This window comes from Mesoplodon bidens, assembly GCF_964165515.1.
Source record: "Mesoplodon bidens genome assembly, chromosome: 4".
Taxonomy (NCBI): domain Eukaryota; kingdom Metazoa; phylum Chordata; class Mammalia; order Artiodactyla; family Ziphiidae; genus Mesoplodon; species Mesoplodon bidens.
This window is the reverse complement of record NC_138160.1, coordinates 13,211,114-13,221,916: the sequence shown is the minus strand read 5'-3', so window position 1 is coordinate 13,221,916 and position 10,803 is coordinate 13,211,114. Positions and strand designations below refer to the sequence as shown.

Sequence of the window (10,803 nt, the reverse complement as noted above, 5' to 3'; positions counted from 1 at the left end):
TTGAGAACACTGGAAATAGTCAGGGATGTTAATTACATAATTGTTCTAAAGATTTTTTTTTTTTTTTTTTTTTCTGTACGCGGGCCTCTCACTGCTGTGGCCTCTCCCGTTGCGGAGCACAGGCTCCGGACACACAGGCTCCACGGCCATGGCTCGCGGGCCCAGCCGCTGCGCGGCATGTGGGATCTTCCGGGATAGGGGCACGAACCCGTGTCCCCTGCATCGGCAGGCGGGCTCTCAACCACTGCGCCACCAGGGAACCCCCCTGCAACTCTTTTAAGGGAAGGTTGGAAATACGTTCCAAGAGCCTTAAACAGGGTCAATTTAAGGATGCATAAAATGATCGATGAATGACAAGGATCATTACAGCATTACTTATAATTGAGAACACTGGAAATAGTCAGGGATGTTAATTACATAATTGTTCTAAAGATTTTTTTTAACCCTTAGTGTATCACAGTTCCTCACCATCTATAGCACAATTAGGATGTGATCTCCAAGAACGTAAAAGACAACTTCCACGGCGTGTCTGCTCTTTATGTTCTCAGCATTCTCTCCAACATTCTGAGGACTGTGGTCTCCTCAGGAATGGCACCGCATGGCGGTGCTTTTATCTGCCATAAACTGCATCCCAGTTCCTGATTTCGGGAGACGGCACTAGGCGGGTATTTGGAAGACGGTGTCCTTAGCTTAAATGAATATTCCAAATTGTAACAGAGAACGAAAAACTACCATCACCAGAGCTCTCAGCCATCTTGCTAGGGTCTTGCAAGGGTGCAGGGCTGGGCTGCAGGGTCGTGGACGGGGTAGGGGAAAAATCCGCACTCAGCCCTAGGGAGCTGATTGCGAGAGTGTCACCCTGGGCTTTTCTGCCCCAGGGCCAAATTGGTTTTGCCTCTGGAGCTGTGCTGGGGGCCGGAAGTCTGGGATGAACCCTCCAGACCCAGCAAGTCAGAAGGTCATTACCAGGCCACTCACACGGAGCCCAGACAAGAGGCAGGGGCCGGAGGAGTGGGAAGGGGAGACGATTCAGAGAATCTGCAGAAAGAACGTCCAGACTTCGAGCAAGGGAGACACGGTTAAGTGGGAATGCACTGTATATACACATAAATACTCTCGTTTTACACACATATGACAGTTGGTATTTTCTTGATCATTTGATGCTTATAATTCCTAAGGGCCTCCCTAGGATCCATAGCCCAGATCCCTGTTTTTCTCCACACTTCCTACCGTGGGGGGAGGCGATGGAGATGCAATGCCAGAAACACCAATGCCCTCGGAATTGGGGACAGCACCACAACTCCGACAAGAGGAGGGGGAAAGGGGAGAGTGTATTTACAGCAGTTAGTTTATTAACCCACCGAATGGGGCAGTGAAGGCAGGAGAGCTTGCTGTTGCTGTTCAGCATATGGGAGGTCTTTTTGCTGCCATCACCGACCTGCCACTGCTGCTCTCTGGATGCCCAACCCCTAAGCAGTGGGCTCTTCAGAAGCCCAGCACCATTTTGCCAAGACTCAGTTCTTTGACTCACAGGAAGGTAGGGCACCGGAGGCTGAAACTTCGCCCTCTAACCCCAAGAACACCGCTGAAGGCCGCTGTCTTCCCCGTTCTTCAGATGAGTAACCTCTGTCAGCGGCAGTCCGATTCACACGCAGTGCATACGAGTTCCTGCTATCACACCTAACAATGCTGCACACGCTGAGGGCCTCTCCTCGGCAAACACACGGCCAGGCTGGGTCTGGACTGTGACTGCAGCCCTGCTCTGCAGGCCTAGGGGATCTTCGTGGAAGCCTCTGCTGAGTGCTTGCACCTTGCTTCCCCCCACCCGCAGGGGAGACAGACCGTGCTGGAGGTGAGGACTGAGGCTACAGAGGCGGGGTCACTGGGCCCAGCTCCCCCGAGTGGTGGGTGAGGAGACTGGTCTTGAATCCAGACCCAAGAAGCCCAGGAGTGTGCACCTAATTTGGGCGGATCACTTCCTACAGGCTCAGCACTGTGAAGTCATCGGGCATCACGGGCCCGTCTTGGAGGTGCTGCAAACTTTAAAGCACTGAACCCAAATCTCCCAGGTCCTCAAAGTCAGGCATTTAACCAGAGCAACACAGCCAGGCTTCTGAGTTTTTATTTTCTAAGTTTGTTTTTTGTTATTTATTTTTACAATCCTTAGTGGCCAGGTTGCTACAGGGCATCAGCAAACACCGAGTAGCCTCTGCCTCTGACGGTGGAGACGACGAAGACCCAACACGTCGCGGAGGAGGAAACTCCTGCCGCGGACGCAGGTGGGACCAAGGCCCCAAGCTGACGGGAGCCTGGGGGGCACAGTTTTCTGAGCAGGCGCGGTTTCTGACAGATGCTGACACTTTACAGTGTAAACAGGACGCTGCTAAACAAGCCAAGGCGAGCGGGCCAGGTTCACACCACGTTCCCGGCCGCCCTCCCCCTGCAGCCCGCAGTCCGGCTGACAAGGAAGGAAAACCACCACCAGAGACAGGAGGTGGGTCGTTACCCTCTCCGAATTCACAACACAGAGAGTCGGAAGCGGCTAAAAGGCGAGTAACAACACCAAAACGTTTTTATAAAGACAATGGAAACGAGAAGGGAGCTCATTAGATACATTCACTTTGGCTTTCTTCCCACAGTGAAATACTCGAGGTGACCAGCATTACCGTGGCTTGCTCTGGTTCCTGTAGGAGTACCGTATTTTAGCACCATTTATGAGGATACAGATCAAGGCATTTTTCACTATACAAAAGGTCTTGAGTACAAAAAATTATTTTAAAGTTCAGAATTCAGCTCAACCACCCAAAAGATTGCCGAGACTGTGGTTATCTCCAGCCCCGTATCCTTTCCTTGGATTACCCATGTTTTGGCGATTTCACCCCTGACCCACAGCTACACCCAAGAAATCAACAAGAATGCGATAAAGCTCTGGTCAGTGTTCTCCCTATTAATAAGTATTCAAAATATGGAAATATACAGATGGCCATAAAGGCCTGGGAACAGAGATATACATAATAAATGGCTTGTTGATAAGACTTTCACTACAATCACCTATTACCTCCAGACTTAACGACCACTCTGTATAGTTCAATTATGCCTACTAAGCCATTCCACCATCCCCGGTAATAAATATCAATTTACCATGAAAAAAAAATGCACACGGGACAGCTCACCTTCACCCTCCCAAATGTGGCCGGGTCTCAGGCTGTGGGACCTCGCATACGTAAGAACGTCCCAATGCAACTGCAGGCCAGCAAGCAGGCACATTCATACACACGCACACATCCCTTCTGGTCACGGCCGAGCCTGCCTTGCTCCTACTGCTACTGCTACCAAGGAGGGGGGGAGCAGCCAAACCAGTTTAGTTTTGTGCTTCTCATGGCTCCAAGTTATTAACTGGATCACACAGGTATTAATCATCGGCTGCCCACGTCTTAATTCACTGCATAACTCAGCAGTGGCTCCCTGATCTCTCCAGCCCCTCAGAAGACATCACCAAGAAGTTTTTCCGAAAGAGTTAAGCATTACACAGTCTCCTTCTGTTAAGTAGGGGACTTAAACTTTAGAAAAAGGGATTTGCAGGATCCACGCACAGAAGTCTTCCACTGGTTCCGAGTTTTATCCTTGTATAACGTGAGCCACGGAGGTCTGTCAGGAATCTGTTGTTTTGTTTTTAAAAGGCATTTTTAATCTAAAATCAGTTCCTCCTTCTTCAGTTCACTTCTTACAGTTCCTTGGGCCATTTTTAAATTACCTGACACTGTGCCCTGCCTTTGCTCAACTATTTGGGGATTCTATACCTTTCACACACATTTCAGATTCAGATTCACTCCACACACATTCAGGGCTTCCTTTTTATTGCTTTTAAGTAGATACAGATCTTTTTTAAAAGGCACCTATGTGTTTATGTGTATGCCTACAAGTAACATTCCCCGGAGGTTTACACTTCTGAAAACACTTTCTGGTTTTCAAAGGGGGAGTACCTGCCAAGTCTTGCTTTAGAAAGAGAGAGAGAGGAAAACAATCAAACTTTAACACCAAAAAGGAGAAAAAGCCAGGAAATCTATCTGAGTCCTACTTCTGCGCTGTGACGTAAGAATGCTAGATCATTAAAGGGGAGAGAGCACCTAACCGTCACCATCTGGAAGCTCTTCAAAAAGCAGACGACAAACTCTCAAGTCAAAGAGTGCCTTGGGGTGAAGAGGGCAGGAGGAATAACACAGCCTCTTAAAAAACAAAGGAAAATACAAGCACACAAAACCCAACAAAGGTGTTTCTTCCGACAGAGGTGTGAGATTCAGGTGGCCTGAGATTTTACTTGATAAGCTCTAGAATTGGAGGGAAAGAAGAATAATGAAAGAAAACAAAGGCAATGTCTGTTTTCCACAATCAAAGAAAAACACCAGTATTTATCAGATATTAACCGAATGTATAACAGAATAACAGAAGTGTAAATGGCTCTATCTAGACAGCAGGGTCAATCCTGTTCTGTGCCTTTAAAGCATTTTTGGATATGCTGGATTCTAAGGAAGAGGAACTGACATTTGAGATCAAATCCCCCCCAACGCTCAGGTCATACGTGAAAGAGCGCACATTGGCAGCTTGTTCTCAACTGCCACCCTCACTGTTCCGTGTGTTATGAGTGAAATCAGTGGATGCTGTAAACGTCGGAGCTTAGCAGGTGAGGAGGGGAAGCGGGAGAAGTTCTCAGGGAGCAGCGTTAATTCCTGGAACTTGTTACAGGGAAATTCTTTTAGGTTTAATGCACCTTAAATGAGCTCAAAGGTTTAAGTCAGGCCTGTTTAAGGTAGACATTATCCTTCTGCCAAGACCATAGGGTCCAAAACCACTGAACTCTTGCAATAAACTCTGGGATAGAAAGTAAGCACAGTGTCGTTCCTACTACCTTCCTCTTTCTGGAACACGATCATTTTAGAGATTCCCTCTGAGTAGATCATCCTCCTGAATCCATTTGGTCTCAGTTCAATTTCAATTCTGCTGATGTCACCCGACCAGGCCAAGAGCAGGAATGAAAAATGGAATTAAAACTTGGGGCAACCGTAGTTGCATGTTGCCACACAAAAAAAACATTTTTAAAGTTGGCCAATCATCTATATTTCCTGACGTACTGTTTCTCTGAAAGCTTTACTTCTCTTATGCTGTGATCCCTCTAAGCCTGGATGGCAGGCTGAGAGCAGAGTGTAATAAGGCCTTGGGACAGAGAGCAAGTTAAACGCACCCTTGTGGATTTTTACCAGTGGGGTGGTGAAGACCACAATTTCTGCACACACTCTAACAATATCACACACAGGAACAAGAAAAAAGTATGAAACGTAAACAAGCTGCCCAGAAGCCCAGCTCAACTCAAGTTCACTAAGATTAGAACATTCTCAAAACGCAAAGACAGGTGATCGTGAGTATTATTAAATTCAGCAGCACCTATGAACCGGATGGACACAGACCCCTACTGCCTTATACAACCTAAGTGTTTAAAGTTGTGCTTTTAAAAATGTTCAAGAATGAACGGTAAGCATTTCCTGTTGTAAGTTACATGAAAAATAAGTTACATAAAATGAAGCATCAAAGCCAACAAGAATTCATCATTTTTACTTTCATTTGGCTTCTAGGTACCTCCTTTATTTGAGGCACCATTGCATTTCACAGTGAAAAACAAAGCCTCTCCAACGCATTCACACACATTTAGAGCAGAATTTAATTCAAACACTCCAATGAATAAGTAGCTACCTAAACGTGGTGAATATTATTGATGAGGTAATGGGAAAAATATCAATATTAATGTAACAGTCTGCATAGTTTCATGTGTCCTCTGAGTTTTCTCAACCAAGAATTTTAATTTTTAAGTGAAAGCAAAACTAACACTATCACAAAAGGTTTGCCCCTCTGAGGAAAAAAAAAACAACAGATTAGCTATCTTATAAACTAAAAGCTTAAATTGGACCAAATAAAGATCTTACTTACTATAAAATAAAGTTCAGTGCTTCAGGGTAACACCACGTCCACAAATACTGAGCCAATTCAGATGCCACTGACACAGCCCTAAAGAGTGACGCGTCCCATCCCTTGCACCGTGGCCACAGTACACGCCCCACGTGGATGATTCGGGCCCGAATGCAGAGCACGCTCAGCTGGGCTGCCCTGTCCAGCCCCCAGGCACCACCCTAGCCTGTGACACGCAGTCACTCGTGGCCAGAACGCTGCCTCCCCCAGGCACAGCCAAATCAAGGGCAGCTGCAGCTCGGCCATGCTTCTACAGTCAGTTTTAAGCACACGCTCTGTTTAAACTTACCCATGAAGACCCTGAGACGCTTTGCTCTTATTCATCCAACAGAGGAGCCACACGGATTTGGCAATGGAAGCGTTCTCCACAAAAATGATCATTTGGCCTTGGTCTCCTCTAAAAAAGCAGGTGGATCTAAGCCTTGTTCTGACTATAAAATGGTGGATCCACGGAAGTGGAGACTAGGGAGCAGCCCCGACCCCAGAGAGCGACGAGCCGCGCTCGCCCGCCAACTACCAGTAGTTGGCACTACCGGTAGTGCCAACTACCGCCTGCACCCAGCGCCAGACCCGGGGTGTTCGCGACCGCAGGCGCCTGTCACGTTCTTCAGAGCCAGGACATCCTGCTGCCACTGCCTGTTTCTGCAGCTCCCTCTCCAGCCTTTAAATAACTCACTACTGGGGACCCAGTTCTTAACCTTCCACTAGACAATCTGCTTCGAACAGCTTTAATTAACAGGTAAATCCAAACCACTGCTCGATGAGACTACCAGAGGACGTGACGGCTGGGCCGCTGACAGGCTTTGTCCCAGAACTCCACCATGTAAGCAGACTGCGAAGGTGCACAGGAAGGGCACCGCAGAGACCCATCACCCCCAAAACAAAAAAATTACCATCTTTAAAAAAACCGGAAAGCCAGTTTACTAACAGAGAGCGCTCTGACCATATTCCTCTCCAAAATAAGGCTCCTCTGATACAAATGGGTTTGTTTTATGGAGATGCAGTTTGCACCTTTCAACAGGTGTGCTCTGAAGGCCCCCAGTGAAACATAGTGCATCCTAGGTGAGGGAGAAAACTTGATTAATTCTGATTATCAAAAGCCAGTCTTCAGAACATTCCAGTCCGGCTTGGCTCACAGGGCCCAAGAGTCCTCAGAGGTCATCCCAAGCGACCCGCAGGCCCGAGGACCGGGCCGAGTTGCCAGGCCGCCCGGCGGGTCTCACACACTCGTCTCCTCGCACACCCTGACGGGGACGTTGTAGTGGCGATCATCCTCGGCGATCAGGGTCACCACCGGCCAGTCCCGGGGGGGGTCGGTGGGATAGACGGTGATGAACTCTTCAGTGCTGTACTTGGAGAGCCGGTACACCTGGATGGTGTGGCGCACAGCGTAGGCGAGAAGGAACATTTCAACCTGGGGAAAGAGCAAACACTGAAGGACGTGGCGGGAAGCCAGGGTGAAGGATAAGCCTCACCACCCATCCACTCCCGCCCTGGCGTCCCCGAGGTGCAGGGCACAGCTCAGCCACAAGCCTTCTTCCTCCTGGTGGGCCCAGCCCCAGTCCTTTTGTACATATGGGTCCTTATAAACAAGCGCATCATCAAGAAGAGATCCTATGTCTGATCAGGGACTCGTGTTCAGAATATGCAAAGAACACCTTACAACTCGACAGTAAAAAAGCAAATAACCAGTTTAAAAACTGGGCAAAAGACCTGAGTAGAACAGATAGTTCTCCAAAGAAGATATGCAAATACCAGTAAGTACATGAAAAGTCATCAGGGAAATGCAAACCGAACCCACAGTGAGAAACCACTTCCCACCCACTCGAATGGCTACAATCAAACAGATAGTCACTGGGGGCGACTGCTTAATGGGCACCAGGTTTTCTTTCAGGGGAAGGAAACAGTTTTGGAAATTGACACAGGTGATGGTCACACAACACCGCAGATGTTCCGGAAGTGACTGAGTTGTACACTTTAAAATGGTTAATTTTGTGTTATATGAACTTCACCTCAATTAAAAAAAAAAAAAAAAGAAGTGCGGTAAGGATGTAAAGAAATGGGGCTCTGAAACATTGCTGGAGGGGATGTAAAACAGTGTAGCTGCTTTTGAAAAGTTTGGCAGTTCCTCAAAATTTTAAACACAGAATTACCATGTGGCCCAGCAATTCCACTCCTAGGTAAATACCCAAGAGAACTGAAAAGTATAGTTCCACACAAAAAACTTGTAAATAATGTTCACAGCAGGATAATTTATAATTGCTAAAAAGTGGAAACAACCCAAATGGATGAACAAAATGTGATATATCCATGCGATGGAATATTATTTGTCAATAGAAAGGAATGACGTACTGATACATGCTGCAATATGGATGAAATTTGAAGACAGCAGGCTCAGTGAAAGAAGCCAGTCATAAAAGACCACATATTATAAGATTCCATATAATTATATGAAATGCCCAGAATAGGCACATCTATAGCAACAGAAAGTAAATTAGCGGCTGCCTAGGGCTGGAACAAAGGGAATGAGGGCATGGGGTTTCCTGCAGGGGTGAGAGAATGGTCTAAAATGAGCTGCTGTGATGGCTGCAGAACTCTATAAACATACTAAAAACCGCTGAGTTACACACGTCAAAAGGGTAAACCTTATGATATGTAAATCATATTTCAGTAAAACCGTTATTTAAAAAATGTTACAGCAGACCTTGTAGGGACTCGGAAAGGACTAACTTCAGTCTAATATGCAAACCACGCTCTACCAGGCTTGTTACTGCAAGGTATCTGTAATGCTTCAGGAGACCTAAGTAACGTACATTCGGAGTACAGATAATTGTTAAAAATAGTTTTATCTTCAATCCTGCCTGACCCAGCAGTGACCACCATCTTTACTCTTTCCTCTCTCCCAGGAAAAGGTAAGCACCAGAGTCAGCCGTGCAAGCAGGAAAGTAGCACTCTGGATAGAGGGGCTTAAAGCTATTCTAGTGGTTGGCTATGCCACTAAAAAAACACTTCAGCTGTTCAGGGCAACGTAACGAACACACCAAAGGTAGAGAGTGCAGGGTGCGGTGAGTCAACTGTTGACCCACAGGACAGTACTGGGTCTCTGTGTGAGACTCCAAACTTAGCGTATCTGTGAAAGCTCTAAGAGCAGGCCGGGATCTACTGGCTAAAGTGACTCCATTTCTATTTCTAAAGGATGTTACCTAATACAGCTACAGCTTCTAAGATTAAACAACACCCTTCAGGGACTTCCCTGGCAGTCCAGTGGTTATGACTCAGCACTTCCACTGCAAGGGGCACGGGTTCGACCCCTGGTCAGGGAACTAAGATCCCACACGCCATGCAACGCAGCAAAAAAAAAAAAAAAAAGACCCTTCAGAGAACTCTTCCAACAGCTTGGTTTATTTGTTTACTGGAGCCAAGGGTACTGATCCCATCCACCACACTACAGAAGCAAGCCCAGGCTGAGATAACCATGGCGGTTATAAAACAGGTTCACAATTCTCTGGCACTCCTCACTTGAATGTGGGAAGGATTAAGTGACTTGCTTCTAACAAACAGAATACAGTGTAATTGACCGTGCGTGACTCGCAAGACTCGATCACAGAAGGCACTGGAGCTTCCTCCTTGCTCTCTTCTTGGATCACTTTCTGAGAGAAGCCAGCCGCCATGTCACAAGGACACCCAAGCAGCCCTATGGAAAGCCCCACGTGGTGAGGAACAGAACCCTCCCACTACCTACCAGTGAGGGACTGAGGCCTCCTGCCAACAGCCAGGTGAGTGTGCCAGGCTGGAAGTGGACCCTCCAGCCCCAATCACGCCCTCAGATGAATGCAGCCCTGAACAAGATCCAACTGCAGCCTCCTGAGACCCTGAGCCAGAGCCGTACAGCTCAGCTGGCTCCTTGACTCCTGGCCCACAAGAACTGGGATGAGGTTTGGCGGCTGAAGCTGCTGTTTGGGCCAATAGACTCCCAAAGGTCCAGCTCACCTGTTCAAGGCCACCGGCGTGCCCCACCTGGTTCAGATGGTTCCTCAGCAGCTGTCCGGGGTCCCCGGACGTGTCCCGAGCAAACAGAAGCACAGAGAAGAACGGCACTTCCCTCCCCTTCTCTTTATCGTCGTATAGTTCGATGGCTCTGTTTAGCATGAGAAATTTGACAGCTTCATAGAGGCTGTACTCCTCCTCTTCATTCGTGAACAGTTCATCACAAGCTACCTGCCTCGCTTCGGCAGTTCTCAGTTCAGCCAAGCCTGTCCACTGTAATAAGAAAGTTACATGATACTTAAATTGTTGCTCTAAAAGTCCCTGGTAAAATTCCACACTATGAGCACAAAATTATTTTCAAAATAGGCAGGCGACCATGGGTCACGTACCAACGCTCAACGCTCAAGCTTCCAGCTCAAACGATGGCACTCTTTAGACCTCACGAATTCCTTATTCACTTCTTCCCCCACTAACTTGAAACAAAAGTATAATGCACTAAGGAGAACTCTAGGGCCATGGAATGGAAATTTCAACTCCCTTATCTTCCCAGGCAAAGAGATCAAACCAGCCAATCAGAAATACTTACAGGAGAGCTAACACACGTGTGTGAGGCCTGTGTGAGACGCTGTGAAGCGAAGCTGAAACTACTCCTCCCCTTAAGGGGTTTATGGCAGCGTTACCACCCAGAAACACCAAGCCAACCCTCAAACGTGGAGAGGCGCCAGGAAGATTGCGGGGTATCCTGAATATCTGTTTACTACACTTACCCTTCTAACCTCTTAAAAATACACTTGAGTT

The 10,803-nt window shown here is 47.4% G+C and overlaps 1 protein-coding gene across 2 annotated transcripts in view; it reads right to left on the bottom strand.

Moving 5' to 3' along the window:
- Window positions 1-5,580: 5,580 nt before the first annotated feature.
- The window catches only part of OTULIN (OTU deubiquitinase with linear linkage specificity), a 30,046-nt gene continuing 24,823 nt past the window's right edge, over window positions 5,581-10,803 (bottom strand). For both annotated transcript variants that reach the window (XM_081231967.1, XM_081231968.1), the window contains exons 6-8: window positions 10,009-10,278; window positions 6,552-7,432; window positions 5,581-6,519 (exon numbers count right to left, since the gene is read on the bottom strand). In XM_081231967.1, the coding sequence (XP_081088093.1) occupies window positions 7,238-7,432; window positions 10,009-10,278 (465 nt within the window). In that variant the 3' untranslated portion in view covers window positions 5,581-6,519; window positions 6,552-7,237. The remainder of the gene's footprint in view (window positions 6,520-6,551; window positions 7,433-10,008; window positions 10,279-10,803) is intronic.